Raw genomic sequence first — 26,641 nt, 5'->3', positions numbered from 1 at the left:
TCAGAAGCTAAATGAAAATGTTAATGTTACTTTAGTTGAAGACAGGACGACAAAAACGACAAATACAATGAAAGGCTATGAATGTGATGGTTTTTATAGAGAAAACTGATATGTCAAAAAGTAGAATTGTGCTTCAAAAATGACTTTAGGACATTTTGAATGATATCATAATGCTGGAATTTTAAGCTTTTTTCTTAAAATGTCTTTGTTTTTAATACACTTGTTCATTTTGTTGTTACCTAACAAACTTAGCTGACCTTTAACACAGTTTGAATACATTTATTTTTCAAAGAAAAATGTGAGTAAATCAGAAACATTTCCATTAAACGTCAAAAACTCAACTTATTAGATTAAATTAAAGAAAAAAAGGTGAAACGTCTTTTTATTATTTTTTTCGTTACATAGGTGTATCAATGCAGAACATACGTGTACAAACAGAATTTCTCCCCAAAAATACATCAAGCTATTTTGTGAAAAGGAAAATATGACCTAGATGTTGTCGTCTTTCTTACTTTCTTTCCTTCTATGCCTATTTAAGCTAACATGGTTGAGCTCCAGCAACAGCACAGCCGAGAACAAGTACGTGACAGGCATGGACACACCAGAGAAAACACACAAATACATTCATCAGCATCACCTGGAAGGTTCACCACACCCATCTGAGAAAACCACAGTCAACAAGCTACTGAGGAGGAGGAAGAGGAGGAGTGCAGAAAAACAAGGAGTTTTGCATGTGCTGTTCATCCTCACATTTCAATGTACAAGTTGGGTCACTTTACAGACAAAAACTTTCGTATAAAATATAAACTCTGAAGTTTGCACAGTATTTCAGCTTCATGGGAAATGAAACTCCTTTTTCCACAAACACTAACAGTCAGTTTGTGACTCATGCATACATTCTGGATGCCTTACAAACAGTTTGAGAGATCAAAACTTACACCATGCTACTGCTTGAAGCTGGTTTGGTCGCGGTCTAAAATATGGACACAAGTTTATTTTGAAGACTGGAATGTAAACATCGTTTAGACTGAAGATTGGTCCTTTTTTTGTTTCGACTGGATACAAATCTGGATCTGGTTCAATCTAACTGCTCTGTGACTGTCGGCTGAACATCAATCATGGATACATTGGCACTGGATAGATCCTACATTTCCCAAAACACCGCTTTGGTTTTTCATTTCTTCTGTTGAGTTGCACGGTTTGGTACAACACATTTTCCCAGAAGCCGCAATCATTCAACAACAGTTCTTCACGTTCTATCCATTGACTCCATGGTTGTGTCCGAATTCCTTCACTGGTCACTACATAGTGCACTATGTTGTGTGTTTGCCATGTTGTGTCTTAATCTACAATTCCAAAATCCAGCACCCAAGAAATTTCCCAGAAGTCTCTTCGAAAAAACAAGTGTGCATCAATGCTCACTATAGATTGGCAAATATAGACCACAATGCATTGCGTTTGAACAATGTTGGCGAAAAAATTGTATTTAAATGTATTATTTTGATAAACCATCAACGTGTTTATCTTCAGAACTCCGGGGATTCATGAATGGTCGTTGCAATTAGATTTTTACTTTGTGAAAATGATGACGTCATATTCGCCGTTTAAAAACAAAAACAAAAAGTAATGAGCATGGTGTCGAATTGCTTTTAAAATCCAGGGGACAAGATAGTCCCACTGTATACAGTTTTTTAGTAGTTAGGGCTTAGGGCGGAAATTTGAACATAGCCTATACGAGAACTGGACTGAGTGAGTGTGATGTCATCCAAAGAAAATCGTTTACTTCGGGCTCCAACCGAACAAAGCCAATTCAGTCGCCATTTTTTACGAAATAGCCGTGTTAGAGCCAAACGTTGTAAACAGTGATTGGTCCAAGTCGGTCTGAATTATAGTTACTATGGCAACCTCTCTCACCAATCAGGAGTGAGGTTGTTGGAAGCTCACACCCCTACTACTTGAAAGTGGATCACACAAGGTCTTCTGATTGGTCAGTAAACTGCTTGAATAACTTGCACTGCAGAAAAAATATCAAGAAAACAAGGGGATTATCCAGAACATGTTAAACATCGAGTATGTGCTCAACTACTGCTGTGATGTGCCAGCTTCCAGAAACCAAATTTTAACATTATTTGGTCAACAACTTTGTGACAAATTGAGATGACATCTGTCCCTTTCCCTTCTTAGGAAATTCTGTCTAAGTTTCACAAACTCCAGAGCGGTCATTCAACTCGCGTAAGGACACTGTGAATCCCTGCAGATCTTTGGAAAACGTCACTGTGATTGTTGCTCAAAAGTTCTCGACTTGTTGATCTAAAATCCTAAAAACAAAACAAAAAAAATGAAACTTGTGGTGAGTTTCAACTTGAGGCCTTTTCAAAGTGGACATTTTGCCCCTGGTTCTGTTCTCAGGCTTAGAACAGTTGGCCTGCTTCCAGAAGCGTGTTAAGCACTGTTTCCCTAGACCCAAGACAGAATGATTGAGCTGAGTAACATGACTGACCATGACGTCAATCATGTGACAATAGATCACAATCTGACTGGTTGACAAATGATCAATGAGACAGACCGAGACACAAAAGGAAAACAAAGGTTTCTACTAGAGTGGCGTATCAGTTGGATGTGATTAAACCGCAAAACACAAATAGTTGTGACATTGGCAACTTGCAATGCAGCTGGGAGAAGGACCAAACAGTGCCACCTACAGGCACGAGCGGAAAGAGGAACATTTTGAGTACGGCCAGGGCTCAAAATATCCAGTACAGATGTGCTGAAAGGAGTTGCACTGAATCAGCAACACACAATAATGGCACAAACTCAAAGTCAATCTTTTTTCAAGAAACCGTTATGTGAATAATGGACACAAAAATAAGTTTCTCACATCTCGAAGAGTCAAAGTTTCCTAAAACTGCAAATAAACTGATATTAAAAACACACAAAAAAAAGATAAAATCCAGGTAGGCTAATTGATGCAAGCTCCAGGTACATTTTACTTGGCTGTTTTACATAATTTCTGTCAGTTTTCTCTCTCAAACTGCTCACAAGCTGTTGCAGCTCAGCCAAACCCCACTTTAAAAAGACTTGAGTCACCTGATTGGTCGATTTAATGCAATTGACCAATCAGCCGTGATAGAACTCATTTAGGCACTGTGCAACCATGTTAAATGAATAAGCAAAAATAAAGATATTCTATTGTAGCAATATATTCATTATACACTTCTATCTACAAAACAAAAGCCATCCGTGGCTCCTATTACTAAGACAACCTAAATGTGCAACAAAATAGAACAAATAAATAACCTTAGTGTACAACTTCATATTAATATACACTAATGGGAAAACATAAAACCTCCGGATAATTTGTGGCTTGTGGAACCAAAGTCATAACCTTTTTAGAAAGATGAAAGAAGAGCACTTTTCTTTCTGTCGTGCTTTTTTTGTGTTAGGTTTTTCTGACGGAACAGCTGTAACCCCCCACCCCCCTCCATGTGCCGCAAAAGTCTGCGTAGGTCTACTAATGTCACCACAGAATCTGGTCTTTGGCTACGTCCGAATACCCTCACTACTTCATCATGTGACCCCTAATGTATGGTGCAGATCTATCCAGTGCTCTAGATTTTAACGTGATTCGGACACATGCCATTTGCGGAAGTAAAAACCTAAAAATGTGAACATTTTATGAGAAATATTTATGGTTCCACTCTGTTCTCATGATGAAAACTTGTATGATTTATAAAAAAAATAAACATATTCTTATTTTTTTATGACAAATCGTTCAAACGCAATGCTTTGTGCACGAATCAAGTGGCATAAATCATTGACTGTATATGAGAACTGGACTGAGTCTTCCTCCCAGAAGTGCCAGCGTGTTTCATAAATCTCCTGGACCCCTAGAAAACCATTTTTGCTCTGATGCCTTTTTTTTTTTTACGTCTTCTTGATAATCTTCGTTTATTTCATAATATTTGTTCTGTAGTTCAAGTTATTCAAGTTCTAAAATGACCAATCAGATACCTCAATAGAAGTCGGTGGTGCCTGTAGGACCTCACAACCAACGTTCAAACTGTTTGACAGACAAGTGGTAGGGGTGTGGCCTTCCACCAAGTTCACTCCTGATTGGTGAGAGTGATTGCCATAGAAACATTGATTCGGACCAATCGCTGCTTACAGTCGTCATCTGGCTCCAACATGGCAACGTCCGTATTGCGGAAAAAATGGTGACTAAATTGGCTTCATTTCGCTGGAGCCGGAAGTAAACCATTTTTTGTGGCTGACATCACAATCACTCGATCCAGTTCTCAGCAGTGGTGGCCTGTCAGGGCCTTCAAGCCCTTCTCTGAAAGGCTTGAAAATATCTGAATCATGTGTTAATTATATTTTGTCCATGCATACTCATTTAATCATTCTAAATGTTCTGTCCATTCCCTTTTGTTGTGTTTATGATGGTTATGCTGCTTCCAGACAGACGTGTTTTCACATTGGAGAATTTCACCAATCGCATTTCATCTGTCCTTTGTTGCCAGGCACGGTCAGAGCTAAAGAGGCCTTCACGATGAGTTCTAAAGGTCCTGTGATGCAAAATCAATTTCGGCCGTTTATTTCGTTCAACCAATCAGAGCACTTTTTGATCTGTCTCAGTTAAAAACAGAGCTGACTGTAATGTCCTCCATGGATGATTTAGCAGGAAGATCTCCCACTGATCTCCTTGACTTCCTTCATCTGAAAAATCGGAGTGAATCATGAAGCAGCCGTGCAAATTTGTTTTCGGCTCTAAAGCTGGCTCTAGTTGCATAATTAGACTTGTTTACTGTTTTTGTTTAGTTAGTTTATTTAGAGGATTTTATTGTGGCTACAAAAATGTTCAATCTGCACTGCAAAGCTGGTTTCTGCATCGTAAAATGGTTCATGAATGGCTGAGCGATTCAGACGTAGCACTACTGAAGGAAGGCCCAGGTGTGTAATGCACGGTCCGCCACTGGTTCTCAGATACAGTCAATAGCAGCGATGCACACTAGGTTTTCACGGAGACTTCTAGGAAATTTCCAGGGCACTGAACTTTGTAGTTGAAGACACCTTGAAAAAATGGTGAATGTCCTGCAGTCCTCTAAGTAGTGAGTGAATTCGGACAAAGCATTAATCAGATTGTATAGTCAAAAGGAGACAAGATGCAAAATTTGTCACAGACTACAAAATTTCCCATTTTCAAATAAGGAGTATAGACAGAAAAAAAAAAAGAAATGCAGCCCCCTCCCACAATGTTGTGCAGACACGTCTGCATGTGCTTTACCACAAAACTGCCATCAAATCTCTGGCATATTTTGTAACATTTCTCCCGTGATGCAGCTTAACCGAATATAAAGAAGAGAAAGTTCTACAGTGAGCTGTAAATGAAGTTCATTGAAGTTTTTTTTTTTTTTTTTGATTGCAATAGTCATGACGCCTTTATATGAAATCCATTGCCAATTTTGGCAACAGCTGAAAAAACTATTCCCCATAAAGCTGCTTTAAAGCTGAACTTTAATAACTAAAGCTGGTTCATGACTATCAAATATGCAGGAGCGTTTGTATAAATTTTCACCCCCAAAACAAACCATCGGGAGGTCCAAACAGTTTCCTCATAAATGTCAAATAAGATAAATGCAAAGGCATATTCCAAAGTTAACAGTACAAATATCAGAGAAACACCAGCAAAGAGGGACATTTAGTTGGACCAGTGATAGGAACAATAATGTAGAGGTGTTTCGTGAGAGAAACCTGGATCTGTAACGGGTTTGTATGTTTGGGTTTGTACACCGCGGTCCTGTGGCAAAGCCAAAACCCTCGCCGTGTGTTCCGTTTCAGTACAAACTCATGTTCTCCCATTCCACCAGGTACTGTACCTTCCCATCTGGTGTGATGCGTTTTGCCAAGATCCTCACCGCCTCCCCCCCTCCCCAGCTTCTGCCAACAGTCCCATCCCCTCCATCCAGTCCCATCCCAACTCCACCTCCTCCTGCTCCTCCCGCACCAGCCTGACAAGGAGGCGGGTCCCGTAAAATGAGGGGCTCCAGAGGCTTCTGCCCCGGCTGGTGTTGGTGGCTGTGGTAGTGCTGCTGCTGCTGGTGGTGGTGGTGGTGGTTGCCATCGGAGTTGAGGGGGTAGGACAAACAGGAGGGGGGTAAACGGCAGTTGTCCTCCAAACTGGAAGGAGAAACAAAGAAGGGCATGAAACCTATGCATCATTGTCTCAAGAGGAACCAACCAATTCACATGGCTTTATCCAAACAGGTAACCTTCATTAAATACAACTATTTGTAATGTTGGGCTCAGTGTTGAGCTGCAGAGCCTTTCATTCATCCTATAGATTACCGTATGTCCTATTGCAAGGCATGTTCCAAAGAAGACATACCCTAAACCAGTGGTCCCCAACCTTTTTTTAGGCCATGGTCTAGATTAATGTAAGACAATGTTTTTTTTTTTTATAGCTTCCAGTTTCCCTTAACTGTTGAGACTAGTTTATCTTCATCCTTTCTAAAATATATGCATCTGCTTTAAACTTTATTTGTTCACTAGATTCTATGTAGGAACCATTAAAATGTGATCTACATTTTCATTTAAACCATATCTGCCAAAGTGGAAGCAAAAAAATCAGACACCAACTTCAGCCTTGTCTGACTTTTGAGGTGCAACAGATAAATTTAACAACAAAAAAAGTCAGTAAAACTGGTATTTTCTAAAAATATTCATACACAAACAGCTGCTAACAAGCAGCATCCAAAAAAACACTCCAAAAATGTTTGTTTTCTGTTAACTTTGATAGCTTGAGGGTTTTGACCTGTGTCAGGAAATGACTTGGGTGTGGAAGAGAGAATCCTGTGGTTTTTCCAAAATAAAACTTCCTTCAGAATAAGGTTGTAGATAAACCAACTTTTTCATGGACCGGAACTGGTCCGTGGCCAGGAGATTGCGAACCACATGCCCTAAACCATACCCTATAGAATTTCCTGAGGACTACCCAAAACCAAACCCAAAACTTATGATCCACTCTAAAAATACTGAACTGAACAATAAACCGCATCCTAATGAGCATTCAAAAGTGGACCACAAGCTCTGCCTTATGAAGCAGCCTCCCAATCCTCCAATTCACGATCCATCCTCCTCCTTGTTTTCTTACATTTTGACTGATGGAACACACATGATCCCCGGTAATCAGCTGCAAGTACAGCAGGGATAGCAGGGAAACAAGTAGAAAGGACAGTCCTTTGTGTTACTGTTCCAAACCAAATCTGTGGCTTTACTCTACTCTACATCTTACATTAAGCAGCACCCAAATCCTTTTCCAAAACTATCCTACACCAGAACCTTAAGCTCCACCCAGAACCTATCTCTCAGTAAAATGCAGTCTAAACCGGGAGCGGGCAAATTACACTCAAAGGGTCAAATGGAGCTCATTAACTGTTTGATTCAAACTAGAATTGCCCTTCTTCTCTTCACCAGTGGTCTTCCACCCTGATGTTCAAGATCGACACTGCTTCATTTCCAAACATCCATCCCCCATCTGTTTTTTAAGTACATGGATCAGGTGCTTTCAGTCAAAACCTTAAATGAGCAGGGAGAGCTGGAAAACAAGCAGACTGGTAGATCTGTGGAGAACCAGGGTTCAGCGCCCTTTTTCTGCTCTGTTCCGTGCTCAATACCTAATACCACGGTTTACATAGACCAGGTTATGCTGTTGGCTTTGGCTGGATTGGGAAAAGAACAGAAGAAATGTGTTTGCAGGTTTGATTGCAAAGCAACAAACACAGTGATGCCATGAGGATAAGGAAAGGCTTTTCAAAGCTCTGATGAAAACTCCATAGCTTTGGCCACGTTTCATGGCTGTCCTCTCATTCAACGGAATGTTAACCAGGGGAACAGTATTGAAGATAACCTGTTGTAGTGATGGAAGTTGGTGGGAAGTGCAGTATTTCCACTGTAAGCGGTGTGGTACAGAGCGTACATCCGCTTCGGAGAAGGGCTGTGGACAAAAAACACCAAAGATGGCTGCAGTCCAACAGCTTTCATCTATAGCAAACTCCAAAAATGACAGGATTTACTCAACTTTCAGGTTTGTTTTGTTGTTTTTATTGTTTTTACTGACTACAAAAAAATGTCCAAGGCATGACGTGAAAAAAAAAAAAACAGACAGGAAACATCCTGGCAGCCCTTACCTTCCGTTGAGGTCTTCCTCTGATATCCTGGAGTTGTAAAGGTTGGCCCCTCCCATGTAGCCATGGCAACATGGCAGTAGCTCAATGGAGTTGGCAGGAACAGGAGGTGGACAGGCCTGAACGCAGGGGAGACGGACATCATCAAACATGAGCATCCAGTGCCTCTTTTACATTAAAATGGTTCTGGAAATGTTTAAAGAAAAAGTCAGAGAGGCCACATTTTTAAAAACTTCATGGATCACCTCCACGGCCTGTGAGGCAGGTCTTTGCCAACCAAGGCAAAAACATTGTGGGATCATCCTTCATCATCTGGATGGAAGCCACCTAAAGACTCTCATCACTGTGCTGTGACGCCCCGCACCACTCTGAGCCCTTTTACTCTCCTCTAGCACCACTGTTAGGAAGGAAGAATATCATTCGGCAGCTTCCAGGGACGTTGGGGCTTTTTAATGCGTTCTGTCAGAGCGGAGCTGTCAGGGTGCCAGCACCACCTGGCCAAACTGTAATTGACTGCAAAGTGAGCTTGGACATGATCCCAGGCATATCAGCATTTCTACCAGTCTCTGTTTCCTCCCTGGCCTCAACCGGCTCCCCCAAGACGGGCGGAGATTAGCATCAATCAGAGGGAACAACGGGCCTGGATGTGCTATTGTTCCAGGATTACTGAGCGTGCACACACACGGATCAAGAGCGATGTGTAGGAGGAACATCACAGTTAAGGCTGCAGAGTAAAAATAGTAAGCAGCACATGTGATGCTGCTTGTTTCCGTGTGATCTGCGGGGAATTGATGATAATGATAAATGTGGTGCTGAGCTGCAGCTGTTGACGCCATCCATGAGTGGGTTTCAAAAAGATTGGATTGGAATTTTTTACATTTTCAGGGCACAAAGCAGACGACACCTCATCGCTCACTTTTAATCTGAAGCAGGCTTTTAACGTAACGCACAAAAGGAGAGAAGAAATGAAGCGAGCTCAGCAGCTACTGTGAAGACAGACAGCCGCAGCTTGACTGCAAAACGAATCTTCATCGCCTCGTCTGAATGACTGACAGGTTATTTGGGTCACAGAGAGCTGTTTATTCGGCTGCATTTATGAAAACTGGGGGGCTCAGAGGCTGAGACCTGCCCCATTTCCACAAACAGAGGCTCTGACCTGCGTCTCCATCACGCGACGCTTTGATTTACGAGACTCCGGCCCCCCCACTCTTCTTTGGCAGGGTAGTGACAATGGGCTGTGAGCAAGAAACACATAAATTAGTATGCAGGCATCCATGAATCCTTGTGTTTAGTCCATTACTTTGAAGGTCGGTTGATAAATGCAAAACACCAGAAAACCTGAGCTGTTTCTCAGGATTTGACAACACAAGGCCACATTTTTCTTTGTCTTTTAAAGTCATACCTTTGAAGAAGTTTTATGAAACAAAGACGAGTTCTGCTGCATGAAAACAACTATTAGACCATGTAGAAGAATTCCTATTAACTACCTGTTTGAGTATGAGGTCAAATCCGGATCAGCTTAAAGTGAATAAAAAACTGAAAGTAAATTTGAAAAAAAAGAGAACATTTCAAATTAGTTTTCAACTCAAAAGTTCAGTGCAGGTGGGAAGCTGTTGGCTGTCTGGCAGTGGAAAGAATACTTCATGGATCTCCTCAATCCCACTGACATGCCTTCTCTTCAGGAAGCAGAGGCTGAGGACTTTGGGGTGGGGCTGTCCATCACCCAAAGCTGATGTCACTGAGGTGGCCAATGAGTTCCTCGGTGGCATGGCAGGGAGTGGATGAGGTCCGCCCTCAAGTCTCTGAATTCTGCGGGAGTGTCTTGGCTGACACGTCTCTGCAGCATCACGTGGCAGTCGGGAACTGTACCACTGGACTGGCAGACAGGGGTGGTGGTTCCCCTTTTCAACTACGGGGGAATCACACTCCTCAGCCTCCCAGGGAAAGTCAATGGCAGGGTGCTGGAGAGGAGAGTCTGTCTGATAGTCGAACCTCAGATCCAGGAACAACTGTGCGGTTTCCGTCCTGGTCGTGGAACAGTGGACCAGCTCTACACCCACTTCAGGGAGCTGGAGGGTTCGAGGGAGTTCGCACACCCTGCCCACGTGTGTTTGTGGATTTGGAGAAGGCGTTCATCCGCCTCCATCCGTATCCTGTGGAGGGTGCTCTGAGAGTATGGGGTCTGGGGAACCTTATTGAGGGCCATCCGGTCTCTGAATAATTGGAGCAAGAGCACGGTTTGCATACCAGTTCAACACAAGCGGCTAAAAGGAACTTCCTCTGTAGGGTGGCAGGGCGTTCCCTTAGAGAAAGGGTCCCTACTGCTCTGGTTTAACGTCATTCATAGACGGATGTTTCGATCCAGAAAAAGCTTTGGAGCTCAAACAGGACCGACCGGCTGCTCCGTGGACGCCGGGTGCAAAGCGCAGACGCCTCTGCGCTCCGCCCTCGCTCTGTGGGCTCCTTGCCTCTCCCTTCCTATCTTCGCGAGGGGGGCGCCGGAAAGGAGCGCTTTGTGCTTGTCCAGACACTGCGCGGTCTGGGCGCAGCTGCCCTTGGACGGAGCGAACCGTGTCTCTGAGCAGAGCAGCCGGACTCATAGTTTTGTGTTTGAGGGGAGGATGCTTTGTTACGTGTGGGAGACTTCGGACTGCGATCTGTAGGTGAACGAGCAGCCGAATTCAGGAGAACCATGTCTCCCGTCTCCAAGCAGAGCTCAGGCCTCCAGCCCACACAGCGGGTTTGGGGCAGTGTGTGAGCTTTTCAAAGCAGAAGTGTAGCTCAGTCCTTAGAAAACCGTTCAAACAATCACGTGGATTTGTGTTTCCAGTTGTGTCCCGACAAAATAAAGGCCGATGTTATTCCAACATGTTTACGTGCAGCCAAGATGCTGATTGCGGCATTTCCCGCATGGATTTTATGTTCATCCAGGCTAAATGTTGTTGTTAGCGCATGTTAGCATTCTCGTAACCATACGTCCAGCTTCGTTCTGCCACTAAGAAAGCACTGACCACACAGATTAAAAATAAAATGATGAGTGAACAGGTGCTTCATAATACCTATTACATTAACAAAAGCACGTTTAGAAGATCGTCTTGTATATATATATATATATATATATACTGCTACATACTGTATATGCATGTGGCAGCTCAGCCTGTTTACAGCGGGACTCGTTTAGTCTTCCGGTATTTTAAACAGAACTGCGCATGTGCGAATGATTTATTCCAACCAAAAGTGCTGCGAATGTAAACGTTTGTTCTGATCGGAAAATGATTTTCTGGGTCCATGTACACAGTTAAATTCTAATCCGACCATTGATCTGACTACGATGTTTTGCACATGTAACCATGGCTAATGTCTCTCAGCTGGCCTGGGAACGTCTCGGGGTCCCTCCCAGAGGAGCTGGAGGAAGTGGCATGAGGGAAGTCTGGGCATCTTTGGTTAGACTACTGCCCCCGCGAACCGGTCCCGGATAAGTGGAAGAAGATGGACGGATTTAAACTTGAAAGTACACATTGTGAACTTGAAGGAAATATTGAAAACTGGAACGCCTGTGTCTTCCCTCCTCTAATGTGGCGAACAGTGGTAATAATGCCCTCTTGAAAGTTTGGTACCCAACATTTTTTATATGCTTGATTGATTTTGAGTTTAAAACTGTTCTCAAATTAACCATGTTGTTATTTAATCACTTAAGCCGATCCTAATCTATATTTGAGTCAGCAGGATTCTGTGAAAACAGGAGCCCAAATCAGGGCAGGGTTTTTCTTTTTTTGCATCTCCAAGAAACATCCCGTTGTGGAGTCAGAGTTCCTCACAGCCAAAAAGAAAGACTCACTTTTAGTTATTTGACTCAAGCCAAAAATTGATTGCTATTGCCAGACATTGATCACATTTTTGAACAGAATTTGCCAACTGACCTCATGAACAGTGTTTATAATTATGATGATGTCAGCAGTTTCAAAAATACATTTTAGACGTCCGCGGGGCTCACCCTGCTCCAAATGAGACGGGCTGGATTTACCAACCTTTTCCGATGCGTGATACTGACAGGCGGGTCTGTAATGAGGGGCGACGTATCCGATGTCAGCGGAGGTGGGGCTCGGACCTGCAGCCCGAAAAGACACTTTTTCTTCTTGATCTCTTTTCCAGAGACAAACCTAGACGACAGGGCATTAGGTTGCATCATCGCATTAGGTTGCATCATCGCAAGTGTCCTTTTTTCAATAACCCCTCTTTAAAAACTAATAGTGATTCTTCTGCAATGTAACACAAAGTAGGTGCTGCCCTGATGAGAGGCGCACAAACACTTCAAGGTAGAGACTATAATTAACTGGAGCACAATTAAAGCAGATGTTTAAAGCCTGGAGAAATATGTTGTTTTTATTGACTACAAAATACACATTTTAATGAAAATCGACTTACAGCAATCACTTTACGGGTTTTATTGGTGTATTACCAACAACTTGTGTTTGCTACTAAAACAGAAAGTGGCTCATTTGAACTATTTCTGCTCCATTTCTCCCTTATTTGAACCTACATGTCTAAAACAGAACCTAGCAGGTATTTCTCTCTCCATTTGATACAACCTACCTGTCCTTGTGGGAGTTGAGAGCGTTAAGCAGATTGTGGAAACGGTCCTGTCTTGGTGTGTCAGACAGCTGAAAAACAGAAAAGGATTAAAATGCCTGCAGATCTTTTTTTATAATGATGATATGTATCAACGATTTGGACAATTTGATGAGTTACTGAAAAAGGAGAGATAACTCGACTCATCTGAATTTTTTTTAAATGGTTTCTGAATGACGGAACCAAAAGTGGCAATCACAAAAAAATCTGGCCTCCAAGAAAATTAATTTATCACTAGCTATTACCAAGAGATGTTAGAAAGTTTATTCTTAAAAAAGCCTGTTTCAAGCTAAAGACTGATTTAAATAATTAAATGTAAGAGAAAGAAAAAGTTAAAGAAAAAATGCTAAAAGATCTAAATGAAACAAAATAAAATCCATTTGTAAAGGGTAAAAAATAAAGGTATGACACAAAAACAGATCAAACTAAAATGAGAGATAACATCTGAACCAATTATATATTTATATTATACCAGGGCGCAGATATATAACGAATGTTGTTATTTACTATGATGAAAACAAACATTTCTAAACAAAAATCTTAAACTAGAAACTAGAAAATCAAAGGCTGCAAAAAAAAGATAAGTATTGTTTGATAAAACCGAAACTTCAAGATCAAAAAGTAAAATAAAACGTTTAAAATGACTCTTTTTTGAATGGCTAGAATGAATTCTTAGCTAATTTAATGTGTTCCAAAGAGGAAGAGAAATGCATGTCCTACTTTAGATTGGTTTAGTTGGAAATTCTTTTTTATAAAAATCACAAACTTAAATTAATTGTAAATAAATATATACATGTATATATATATTATGATCTTTAAGACCAAAAAGCTGAATAAGAAACTTCAAAAAGCTCTTTTCGGGTTGTTTTATGTGTGAATTACGTTTGCAAGTAGAAGCGAACTCCAGTTTTTATCTCTGAAAAAAATATTGAGAAGGTTTTAAAATTTTAAAATAATTACATTTACCTAAGAAATTGTGATTTGGTTTAAAAAAAATGGATTATTTTTGATCAGGTTACAATGTCGCATTGATGTTTATTACTGTTAAATTTTTAATTTGATAAGTCTAATAATAAAAGTTAAAAAATAAAAAATAAAATAAAGACTCTTATACCAAAGCTTGCTCATAACACAATAACGATTTTTTTTAAAGTGATTTGATCTTAAATATCTAAACAAGTAAAGACTTGCTGACATTTATTTTTTTATTTAAGTATGATAAACAGCTGGAATTACATATCAGCCTTATGTGCACGCACGCCACTGACCTAGATCAGAAGAAAACTGACGCCTCCTACGTTAATTCTGGCTTAAAGCTCACACGGAGGTCAAACTTTAAATTTTACATTAATGCTACTAAAGAGGCTTTGAATCTGGCACACAAAAAGGCCTGGCAGCATTTCACATCATTTCATCATGGTGCTTAAACAGGGAAACGTCAATACCGCGCCGAGAAGCAACGAGTCCCAATTCTCATTGGTGAAGGACAGGATCTCGTGGTCAAAATCAAAGTATTTCCTCTTGCAGCACAGTGAGAGATGGTAGAGCACTAAATGAGCCAAATCCACCCTGCATTTCAGACAAACATGGCAACAAACGCACAGTTAATACCATTTATTTTCAGAATATTTCTTAAGTTAATCAAGTAGAAGATGTAGTACTAAAACACAAGTCACTGTTTATTTGTTTGTGTAATAGAAATCACTATTAGTTTCCAGTGAGGTGTCTGCTATTCTACATGGCATCTCATTTTATAAAAACAACATACGGTATATTATCCAAATGTATATATACAGTACAGACCAAAAGAATGAAAATTGCAAACGATTCACATGGTAAATAAAGAGCAAATAGGTTTACGGCTCATTTACTGTAAACATGAAAGTGCTGCCATTACCAGGTCATGGGAAGTCTTTGGATCGTCTCTGGTCCCTTCGTACATACTGAACACTGGAACTGATAAAACCTGTGCACAAATGTGGAAAAAAAAAATTCAATCATTCTTTATAGAATTGGAAAAGAGCATTTAAGGAAGGAAATATACTTTAAAAAGTAGTCTGGGGAACCGTGTATCAACACCAAGACAGGTTCTAAACAAAGTCTAACACTGAGTTTTTTACAAGACAAAAGTAGTCAAGACAGGTGCTTAGAGTTTTGGGATACTGGATATCCCTGCATATTTATCCATAATTTACATCATTCAATGTTTAAAGAAACACCAAAAAAAACACCTGGACAGGTAAAAAGTAAAGTCTGTGAAGGCAGGACTGAAACAGAAAATCTTTATCTTGTTTGGAGGGGTTGAGAGCAGAAAGCCAGTCTAAAAATAACAGGACAGGGCTATCTGCATATTTAGTTGTTTAAGCAAACAAACATATGACAAATACCCCCAACCAGTTGTCAAGCATGGTGGTGGAGAGGTAATAATTTGGGTTTTTTTTTTGTCAGGACTTGAAAACGCTGAAGTTTCTATTTTAACATTTAAAAGGGACATGTTGGTGTGTCCATTTGAAAGCTTAAGTTTAAATGAAAGGAGGTCATAAAAATGGGTTTTGCGGACGATTTAAATATAACTTTAAGTAACCATTTACACTTGTTTTTGTCCATCTGTCACATAACTTTAAAAATCTATTTTCAAATGGAACTCAACTGGAAATGAAATGTACATCACGACAAACATGTTGCTTTGATAGAGTTGGAAGTCTGAAGCATTGGTCACATGCACCAGTGCGAGGGTTGACCTGTGCTGCGGCTTTTGGGGTTTCCGCATCGGTGGAGGGACGCAGAGGAGCGGCTGCATCTTAAAGGGAGCGCAGGTTGAGGCTCGTACCGCAACTTCATGGGACGTCACAAAAATGGAATGTACCATTGTTGTGCGTGTGGTAAGAGGCAACATCCCTCTCTCTTCTTCCCTCCTTTCCTTTTTCGTCCGGTCCAACCAAAACTTTTTACAAATATAATGAAGATGAATAAAGTTTGGCCCAAATTACAAAAGGGGTTAATTCAAATACACAACCTAGTGTGTCAAAAGATTCATAACCCCATGATGTAACAGTAAAATATGTCTAACACAAGAGGCTCTCAGCTCTCATCTGTTGGGCAGGACAAGTTAAAAAAATGTAAATTAAATTAAAAAATAGAGTTTCAATAGTGTCTCTAATTAATCAGGATGCCGTTTCTATGAGAACATATAATAAATGACTAACTCACTTTGAGTTGACCTGGCAAACTTCTGGTAAACCCAGATCAAATTATGTCTAAACTTTGGCCCATCAAAAGCAAATCACAGCTGGTGATATTAGTCCAGAGTGAGAGTTTAAATTACTTTTGCTTACCTTCAACTGTCCTAAAAGATAGGAATTTTTACATGTGCTCTCATGTAATCTACAAACCTCATGTGACGACTTTTTGATGTGAACACCAGATTTACCATCAGTTTTTTCTCCTGCACAACAACAGCTGGGTTAAAGGCGAAGCAGCGGAGGTGTGGTCACCTGGTGACTGCTAAAAGCATAAACAAGTTCCTCCTCAAACCAGGTCTTTGAAGGGACTGTGGTTTAAAAATGTGATGCTTCCATTTTCCAGACTTTTCATTGAACCCTCATGTTTTAAAATGTGCTGCTACTCCAACAAGGAAAAGGGGATTCTGGGCATTTCCCCGGGTCTTTTGTCTCAATTTTTGATCCCATAAATCAAGCTGAGGTGGAGGTAAACAGAGGCTTTTGTGGTTTTCAGCACATTAACATTCCGCTCAGAGTGACCCTGAAGCTCAGCTCACACCACAACACTGTTTACGTCTGTCGTTTTATTTGCATGAAGGTCACCGGGAAAGATGAAGAGCACACTCGGTGAGATGGCAACACATGCTTACTATTCCAAGTGTGAGCTGGCTCCTCACTCTTCCTCACTCTCTCGGACTGTCAATCTAAAATGTAATCCCTCCTTTTCTTCTTCCCCTTTACACAGCTTGGGCAGCAACACGGTGTTGGGCGTTAAACTCGCTCAGCCAGCACAGATAGTTAAAGACAATAATGACTTGATGGATGGATGCGTTTTATTATGTGCGCGGGATGCAGCTCATCTTGTATCCAGCCATCATGCCATGATCCCCCCACAGAGAGCTAATAGACCCTCCCCGGTTCCTGTCTTTTTCTCAGAGGAAGGAGACGAGCGGCACGAGTCACTGAGAACATCAACCTGCGCGCTAATTATCTCATCCTGAGCTAATTAAGAAAACTCCCTGACAGGCTGAGCTGTCATGCCGACAATACAATCTCAATTGTGTTCAGACCAAACCAAAACTCAGTTAATTCATCAGATATATCTGAGTTCTCGAGCTTTTTACCTGACTCTGCATCAAATTTGATGACTTTTTTTTTCTCGCTTTTATTTGCATTTTTAGGAGTTCTAGAGGGATACCTGGAACCGGACAGAGTGTGCAGGTCAGCAAGGCCAATTTTCATGCTTTCAAGTATTCTTCTTTTGACATTCACATAACATTTAGCATTAAATCTAAAGCACTTGTTTTGCATTGCCTTGGTCTTTAGTCAATTTATAGTTTAAAAAGGAGATTTGGACAATGTTTGCAGTCATTTTAAGGGTTTAAGAGTTATTTATTTTTGTTTCGCTTAGATTATTTAAATTAATTAGTAACTTTTTTTTAGCTTTTACCGCTTTTTTCTGTCTGTCGTTTCAGCTAATACAGCCGGCAGCTTTTTATTTTTATCATCTGACAGTTGTTTTAGCATTTAAAGCATCCAATTTAACATCCGTTGTGGCATTTGTAGTTTTAGTTGAGAATAATTCAGTTTCTTTTCAATTCTCTGACACTTTCTTCACCTGATTTGAAGACGTTTGATGTAAATTTAGCAGCTGCAGCCTTTGAATTAGTGTTTTAAGAAAAGTTGTTCATTATTTTTACCCATCAGGCTTTGCACTTTTAGAACCAATTAACATATTTTAGATGGTTTTTAAGTTCTGAAAACTTCATTCAGTTCCTTTCAACACTTTGCATTTCATGTATAAATTGCAACATTTCTGTCTATATATCTGTATCTCTCTATATACATATATATTAGTATTTGTCTTAATTCTTTTCAGCTGAAACAGATTTTTAAAAACTCTGCGTTTTCTTCTGAGTTTCTTTTGACCAGAGTTTTATGAAATGATGTGATAGTTTGCCTAAGATCTGCTCTAAAGGTCCCACAGCAATGTAGTAAATACTTAGATTAAACTTAAAAGACACAAAGTAAACTTCAGGATTAATGTAAATGTACATATTCAACGCTGCACCAGCCTGAAAACCCTCAGGACCTCACCTGTCCCCGTACAGCAGCGGCTTGGTTAGGCACTGTGTGCACGCCTCATGGAACCACTGACCACAGCTGCCACACTGCACCATTTTCAGGTTCCACCTGCAGAGATGTGAAGCAGCACGTCAAACAACGATGAGTAAAAGCATTAAAGACCCACAACAATCATCTTGTGATCTATTGCAGAAGCATTCCCGTAATACCGTTTTTAACCAAAATCAAAAAACGGTTGTTTTCAAGGACATTGTTTCTGCAGATCGCAGAGTAGTTCATTAGAAAAATTTGCCTCAAAGTTGCCCTTCCTGTCACCCAACCGAGCTATCGGTTTACATTCTTCCGCTGGCTTACAGCCCCCCACATCCCTGACCTAACATTACAGCTGCATCCAGCTGTACAGTTTAGAGCCAGATGCCGGCTCGGAAAAGGAAAACAAAGACGTACATGGATCTACTTGTCTGCAAGTGGAGGCATCAGAATGGAGCGGAGCAGGGAGCTTGTGACCCGCCCAGCGTATTTTCTACATCACAAATGCAATTTTTTCAAACGGTATTTTAATGTCTACTCCTAATTCACAACTATTTGCATAAAATAATACTCAGAAATGCAGCTTTAAGCTGAATTTTCTTTATACTTGTCCTGCATCATAAGAAATATGGAACTAGAACATGTTAAAAAAACAAAAAAAAAAACAATGTGATTTTAATCGGAGTGGGTCGGATAAAGACAGACAAAGTGCTGGGCTGCTGAGGCATTTGCAGGGTCACTCACTCTCCGGGTCCGGCACAATAGCAGTAACACTGCTGCTGGTTGGTCAGATGCTGCGGGTCCCAGTCCAGAGACGACAGCTGGTACGGGAGCCGCAGCTTCATGAACTGCATGAGCCGGGCGAAGCGTCCACGCTTGAGGGCCCCGCCTCTCTGCCAACACAGGACACAGCTGATTTATTGTGGGTCAGCTTTGATGGAAGCAGACCGACAACTAAACAAATTACTTCAAAATAACTGAAGCACAAGGGATGGCCAACACTGAAGTGTGATTCTCTGAGCTGCAGGGGCAGTTTATGGGCTTCATTGCTGTCTAAAATGACCGAATGACCATTATCACCCTGATTTCTCCCATGTTACATTGCCAGTTATTCCTGTGATTGGCCACCTGACCTTGGTTGCGACTGCAAAGACACACTGCCGACATATCCAAGAATCGCTGTCAGCTTCCGGCTCGATGGTTGGCGTGTGGCACTCCAGATGATAACCTGTAACGTCAAGAGGAGGCAGAGCCTTCATTTCGGTTAGACAGTCAACCAGGAGGAGGATAATGACAGATCTGCTGTTTGTGCTTTGACAGCAGGTTTTAGAAAACACACAACTCTACCATTTGCACACGGAAAATGGCGGAAAGATTTGCCTTTTCTCCTCCAAAGCAGAGACTGTGTTCACCTGACAGATCCGTGATCAGAGGATGGAAACATTTGTTTCCATTTTCCCGCCTGCGCATCCCGCTGCTGAGTGTTTTTAAAACTTCCTTCCACCTGCACTTCAGAAATGTCGTTTTATCTTAGCGGTTTAATGGCCCGTCACTCAAAGATGTGTTTTACTCGGCTTGTGTGTGACCTTCACCGTGCAGAACAATGCCTATGCGGAGACGAGCACATTCACAGCTCCTTTTATTTCACTTTCCCACTCAATTCCTACAACCTGATGAGCACATTTGCAGCTGGCTGAGGTTTCGCCTTCAACAAAAATATTTAGAGTTTTTGTTTTCAGAACATTAATGATGCAAGGACACCAACCACACTGGAATCATTACTGACAGATTACACAAACCACATTTCCTTTTTTTTATCCAAAATTTATTCAAATTGTTGTGAATCAGGAGCAGACAAAAAAAAAAACGTTTCAAAAAGATCTAATTTCTAATGTAAATATATGCTGGGTGGGTGGGCCACATCATATATATATTGTGTATATATATACACAATGTACACAATGTACACAATATATATATATATATATATATATATAGTTTGTTTTGTATTTTTACAGTAAATAAACTGGAAAAGAAAAAAAAGAAAAAGAAAATGGAAAAGAAAACCAGGTAATATTATTGTAAACAGAAGCACATTAGAATTACTGTACTGTTGGAACATTTATATTAACTACTGCCAGCTGGATGCTAGGAATTACTTTACAGTTGTACTACTGTAAAATAAAATTCATGGTAAATCTGTGTGCTGTGATTCATTTTACTGTTTTGTCCCCTTTCAGGGTCACGGGGCTGCTGGAGCCTATCCTGGCCACTAATGAGTGAAGGGCAGCTGACAGACAGGTTGCCAGTCTGTCGCAGAACCACAGTCACACAACCATGCACACTCACATTCACACCTGAGGACAATTTAGAGTAACCAATGAACCAAGTTTTTGGATGGTGGGAGGCGTCCACAGAGAAACCCCACGTGTGCACGGGGAGAACATGCAAACTCCAAACAGAAAGGTCCCCCCATTGGTGTTCTGGTTCAGGGGATTTGAACCTGGGGCCTTCTTGCTGTAAGGGAAGAGCGCTAACCACTGTGCCACCGTGCAGCCCTACTTATTTATATTAGTGCCAGTAAGTTACTGTAAAACTTGCTGCACCTCCTTTACAGTGTGGGAAACGTTTGCGGGGGGGGGGGGGGCAGCATCACATAGATAGTCTCCCATGAAATAAGACATACAGACAAAACATTCACATCTCAGAAATATCAAATGCACTCACAGCTGCCTGGTGTAAATGTCTTTTAGGATGAAGAACATTTCTATTGTCCTCCAACAGCCAAAAACACACTTACTTACAGCATCTCTTAAATAAAGAATAATACTCCTAAGCAGCATAGAAGGGACATCAATTTCAGGCAACAGAGCCTGCTGGGGGGCTACTGACCCTCCAAAGGCCTGCTTTATTTACCTCAATACAAGACAACCTGGAATTAGGGGCTCCAAATCCTAATAAGGTCACGGTGGGACAAAACGTGATGTTCAGCACAACTGAAAACCTAAAGATTGACTTTTACACCACATTTATTACAAATATACAACATTTAAGAAAGTTATTTATCTACTTCAAAGATAAGAAAACGACGTTGAAGCAAAATATGCATATATATGATTATTATATATACATATATAAAAAAAATTCCATAACTTTTATTTAACAAGGGGATTCCCATTGATATTTAAAACCTGTGTACCTGGACAAGAATCAACAAAAAATACAATGAATGTGAATATACACAACAACTGTTGCCTAAAATACCTAATTCATACTGTAGCTTTTTATTAAAGGCAACATTAGAACATTAAGAGACTTTATTTCATCGTAATATTGATTTTGTAAAAGAAAAATTCATATTTTGGCAAAACAATTTTTAAAGAAATCATGTGACAATAGTTGTCATAAATCTAAAAATGCACTAAAAGACTATCAGCTTCACAGCAGAAAGTGAGCTTCAGAGCCTTAAAGTGGTTTAACTCCTGGTTCAACACTTTATGCTGCTGTCCGTTTTCTGAGCAGGAAGGCACATTTTCTAAAATTTTGGATTTTTTGATTCTACTTGACCGATGATTCGAACCCACGGTACCCGATCTCAGGGTGGACACACTCCCAGCAGACCGTTGAGCTGGTCACTTAAGTTAAAAGCTACAGTTTTCAATGCAAAGTTCACATAAAAAAAGCCAAATGTTGAGTTTTATTTGAAAAAGTTGTGAATTTCATGATAATTGAATAAGATTGTTCAGGTTTGTACCAATAGTGTGTGTGCACCAGCAATTAAAAACTCTGCTAAGCATAACACAGACTATGAAACTGTCATGTTTTAGAGGCAAGTTTTTTTGTTTACTTTATTGTTTTTATTTAAAAGTAGATTTTATGCTTCCAAAGAGAAACAGCTTTCTGCTTTTTTATGCTTCATTTGCAGAAAACAGTTACCTCTTTAGAAGTCCCGCCTCAAGATGCTTAGAAAGAGATGATTGACAGATCCAGATCAGATCAGTCTAATAGTTTCTTAAATAATGTCTACCCTTTTTTTTTTACAGAAAATTGTTGTCAACTTAATTTATTTGGAAATAATTAGTTCTTAATCTTCATGTTCTCCAGTTGCTCCGATATTTCGTTTTGACCCTTCAAATCTAGAGTCTGATAGAAATGGAAAGAACCAAAGATCTGTCATTGATTCTTGAACATTTTTAACTGATCGGATTCAGAATGTTAAAGCTTTTCTGCATCACCCTCTGTGACTAACCCTCAAGGTCACTGCGAGAACCCATGAGAGTTGAGGAGGAACTTTTCCTTACCGTGGCGGCATTTAAGACAATTTATGAGCGGTTCTTTGAGAGGCGGGGCATCACAAACGCAGCAAACTTCTTCCCCTCCGGCAGCGACTGAAGCAAACAGAGAAAGAGAGACGTCAGCTAACAGCTGTCCAAGACTTTTGCTATAGAAGCTCCTCTGATCTCTGTGCGAACGCCAAAGACTCTTAAATTCATTTTCTGATAGAAGAAACAAAACAACAAAAACAGAAAAGAAGTTCTCCTTACAGGAGTGGATGTCCTTCCTGAGCACCCAGAACTCAGAGTTGTCCTCAAACCTCACCAGACAGCACTGCTTGACTCCATCCACCTGAGAGCAAGAGAGCAGGTTATCAGGGTGGCGGAAACTCTTCCAAATGTTCCTCCCACACCCTCCCCCCTCCAAACACCTACTCTTTTCACGTTTCCGAGGTACAGGAGTCCATCACTCCATCGTGCCAACACATCATCTCCCTCACTGACTCCCCCCATCCTGAGGAGAGACACAGAGGAGAAGGAGAGCAGGGCTCATGTGCAATTGAGATCTGATTTATTTGCTGACAGCGAAGGAGGGGGATTTATGGCCCCCGCTGAGGCTTTATTGCAAGAAAAAAAAAGTGGGAGGGGGCAAAAAAAATCCTCCTCTTTTAATGGATGAGCATGGCGACAGGCTGTATCCGCCACAGTGAGAGATGAGAGTACACAAGCAGAGAGCAAGACAAATGATCAGTGCAAACATCAAACACACACATGGAGACGGAAAACACTGCATGATGGCTGCTGCAACACCATCTGACTCAACTCCAACTAAACTTGCGTGAAACGACTCTGCAGGCGTGATCTCTGCTCACTGAGCATCTGTTCCAGTGCATGCACTCAATTACAGGCGGATGACAGGGATGCGGAGCCCGCAGGCGGCGCGCGCCTCGCGGCCGCTCAGGTACCTGTCCGCGCGAACTCCTTCCCGTCGGGGGTCACAAAGATTCCTGCAGGCGCATCCACCGAGGCTCCCCACCGCGCTGCCCAATTACAGCCCGCACCGCCGCGCCGCGTGCGTGTTCGCCAAAAGTGGAGGGCGTGCGTGCATGCTCCCGTCTGTGCGGCGCCGGTGTGCTTGTCAGTCAAGTCTTCAGCAAGCAGGAGGAGGGGGAGGAGGAGGAGGAGGAGGAGGAGGAGTGCGCCGACAGTCCGTCCGTCTCTCAGTCTAGTTTGTCCGTCCTCCTCGGTGCCGTTTCGTCATGTTCCGTCGCTGTTGCCCACCCCCTTCCCACCCCCCTACCCCTGATGCTGAAGGCGTGCTTGTCAGAGCTGCGCCAGAGACGCCATAACCGCACGCGCAACGCCGACTTGTTGTGACGCAGACATAAAACACGAGGATAAAGGGGGGGGGGGGGGTGTTGACAGGGGTAAGGAGGTAGGAAGGCGGGGGGGGGGGTCGATACTGTCTGTGAGATTGACCCCCAATCAGGGAGACACTGTGGGAATGTGGTGGCGCGCGCGCAACGATAGCGACCAATTAGGGAGGCAATTAGAGAGTTTAGGCGCCTCATTAAGTGACACGTGACTACTTCAAACAACCTTAATGAAGAATGAAGGATTATGGCTAGAAAAGCAGACCAATAAAAATATTATTAGTAGCATTGGTAATGAAATAATCAGAGTTTTCACCTGGACAGGTGTTTGTCATCAGCTTCCTTTGTCGCATATTTTGGGCTGAAAATCCTATTTACGGCGCCAAGATGACTCAACCAGTCGAAACCTGCACGGGGCAAACCCGCACTTGACCCAAAACGACCCAGATTAGACTCAAAATAGAAGTGATCCTTCATCATCCGTCTATAATTCGAATTTATAATCCTAAATAGAAATCACAGAACATAATTTCAGTCGAATCACAGACACATTTCAGCAATAAAACGGAGTTTTATTGCTGAAATACTGGAATAATATTCCATAAAGCAAATAAACGGTTTTCTAATAATCTTGTTGAAATTATGTCAATTGCTTCAAATCTAATACAAGTAAAAAAAAATGATTGTGTTGTATTCACTTTCTGCTCCTCCCCTTTTTAATGCTTTTCTATTTTGAAGCAAAAATAGTCTGTAACTCTCATTTATATGCATACTTTAATTAAAGAGTCAATTGTTTAAACAGGAACAATTCAAATGTTTAAAACTAATTTTTAGGAAAGATACATTTCAGGTTAGGAGGCTTTTTCATCATTTAGTGTATCTATCTGTGTTTTGGCTTCCTCCTTGTTTGTGTCTCACACTTGACTCCCACCAGTCAGACGTGTTATCTCTGCTTCAAAATGGCCCCTGGCAGATTAAAGGCAGATTTCCCACGTGAGACCACCGGGGGGCGTTGTACTACCAGCTGCTGCTGCATCACAGGACAGCTTTGACAGAAGCTCCGGAGAGCAACCAGTAAACCCAAACTGGAAAGTCCTTGAGTTTTTCCCTTTTCTCTGTAGCACCAGTCTGCATTCAATCCTGGAACGTGGAATGTTTTTACCTCACTTTTCCAAAACTCCAATCCTTTTCACTGAAGAATTGGACCGTTCGTCTGCTCTGTTTTGATATCAACTCCTGCTGTGAGGAGCCAGGAAATCAGAGTTCTTCATCATTTCAAACATCCTGATTACTTTGGAGTCGCTGTGCGGAACCTGGGGATTACCAAAGAATGGAGCCTTTTAGTTGCAGCAACATTTTTTAAATGTGTTTGTGTAATTCTCCAGATTTACCAATCAAGGCTGGATTATTCTAGATCACCTGGCATTTTGGGATTTCCGAGTGTGAACCTCGCAGAGCTCTTTTCTCAGATGACTTTCTTCTCCTCTACTTTTCTTAGCTCAAAGTCCTTGTTCCTGGTATTTCCTGGACCAGGAAGGAAGGAAGTATCCAGGAACCAGCTGTGAGTTTGTGTTTGATAAGTCAACACTAGTTCATTTCACCCTGAGTTTAAAGCTCTTGTTTGGCATCTTATCAATTGTTTTTCTTCTTACCAAGTTGCATTGTTTTTTTATTAACATGTCATTTTCCTGCTGTGGTTTAATTGTTGATTTCTGTTCTTGCATCTTTTTGTGAAAGTCCCAGTAAAGTGCCACAATACTACATTTATCCAATATTCGATAGGATCTGTACTCATGTTACCGATGTAAGGGATTTATATATACATTTCTTGTTGTTTTCTACTTGGCATATTTCCACTTTAATTGGCTGGGACCAGATCAACAAATTTGAATTCACCCTGTGGTTAAATAATACCAAATAAAATCCTTGAATGCTTGAATTCCAGATTAATGTATTGTCATTTATTTCACTCATAGTATTTGCAGAGGAATACACAGGTGAGACCAGATGTTTTTCCTCACTAATATGACAGTGCAAAAGAAAATATAGCAATAAAATAGAATAAAATAGCAATCAACTAAAATAAAATGTCAAAAAAATAGAAACCAGCATTCAATCCTTAAAGTTAGTATCTGCATTTAGCAGCAGTATATATTGTGTCTTTGGGTGGTGCAGAGGGTGGGGGTAGTTTATTGGGTCTGATTGCGGTGTGGAGTTTGTGAGAGCATGTATGCAGGAGGAGGACAGTCTATGTAGCAGTCTCACTGCTTGTGAAAAGAAGATTTTACTATCCCGCTGGATCTGCTGCTGATACTCTTGAACCTTTTCCCAGATGGCATAAGGAAGAACACCCCATGACAGAGAAGCGGAGGGTCCCTAATGAGGAAGCTTACTCTGCGTATGGTGGTATGGGCTCCAACAATCTCGCTGACCGGTTGTTGGTCCTGAACCTTGCAGCTGCCAAACCAGCATGTAAGGCTCTGTGTCAACACGTTTTCATTGGTGCCGTTGTAGAAGGTGATGAGGCGAGGTGTTGGAATTCCTGCCTTCTTGAGTCTCTGGAGGGGATGGAGGCTTTTGTGCTTTTCTGGTGGTCATTTTGGAGTTGGAGGAGTGGAGTTGGAGTGAGATGCACCCCCAGGAACTTCTCCACAGCAACACCATTTATGGTCGGATGTGTGTTGTGGTAATTGCCAGATGCCCTGAAGTCGATCACCATTGATCTGGAGATTATGTCATTCACACCACACTGCTAGCTGCCCCACCTCCATTCTGTAAGCAGACTCATCATTGTCGTTTATGAGACCAATTACTGTTGTGCCGTCCGTAAATTTGACAATGTGGTT

General features: G+C 41.3%; 1 protein-coding gene across 2 annotated transcripts; it reads right to left on the bottom strand.

The window, feature by feature from the left end:
- Window positions 1-348: 348 nt before the first annotated feature.
- On the bottom strand, window positions 349-25,296 carry phf1 (PHD finger protein 1). Of its 2 annotated transcripts, XM_023964298.2 has the most exons (16): window positions 25,215-25,296; window positions 24,958-25,108; window positions 22,858-22,936; window positions 22,693-22,774; window positions 22,450-22,536; window positions 19,282-19,376; window positions 18,893-19,041; window positions 18,131-18,226; window positions 14,710-14,778; window positions 14,258-14,381; window positions 12,777-12,844; window positions 12,212-12,343; window positions 9,340-9,418; window positions 8,187-8,302; window positions 7,907-7,993; window positions 349-6,177 (listed from the first exon to the last, which is right to left on the bottom strand). In XM_023964298.2, exons 3-16 carry the CDS (start codon window positions 22,933-22,935, stop codon window positions 5,835-5,837), a joined length of 1,605 nt encoding a protein of 534 aa, XP_023820066.1. In that variant the 5' UTR covers window position 22,936; window positions 24,958-25,108; window positions 25,215-25,296; the 3' UTR covers window positions 349-5,834. The 2 variants fall into 2 exon arrangements, with proteins under 2 accessions (XP_023820066.1, XP_023820065.1); XM_023964297.2 differs by lacking the exons at window positions 24,958-25,108; window positions 25,215-25,296 and adding an exon at window positions 23,388-23,791.
- Between the last annotated feature and the right edge of the window lie 1,345 nt (window positions 25,297-26,641).

Source organism: Oryzias latipes, chromosome 16, assembly GCF_053564925.1.
Source record: "Oryzias latipes strain Hd-rR chromosome 16, Olatipes_Hd-rR_3.1".
Classification (NCBI taxonomy): Eukaryota; Metazoa; Chordata; class Actinopteri; order Beloniformes; family Adrianichthyidae; genus Oryzias; species Oryzias latipes.
The sequence above is the reverse complement of the archived record's forward strand: the minus strand, read 5'-3'. Positions and strand labels throughout refer to the sequence as shown.

Excerpts from the sequence above, each read along its gene's own strand:
- phf1 (XM_023964298.2), bottom strand. The coding sequence starts at position 22,935 with ATGGGGGGAGTCAGTGAGGGAGATGATGTGTTGGCACGATGGAGTGAT. Across the intron at positions 14,779-18,130 it reads CCGCTGCTGTACGGGGACAG|GTTTTATCAGTTCCAGTGTT; the intron begins GTGAGGTCCTGA and ends ATTTGTGCACAG. Across the intron at positions 14,382-14,709 it reads CAAAGACTTCCCATGACCTG|GGTGGATTTGGCTCATTTAG; the intron begins GTAATGGCAGCA and ends TCTGAAATGCAG.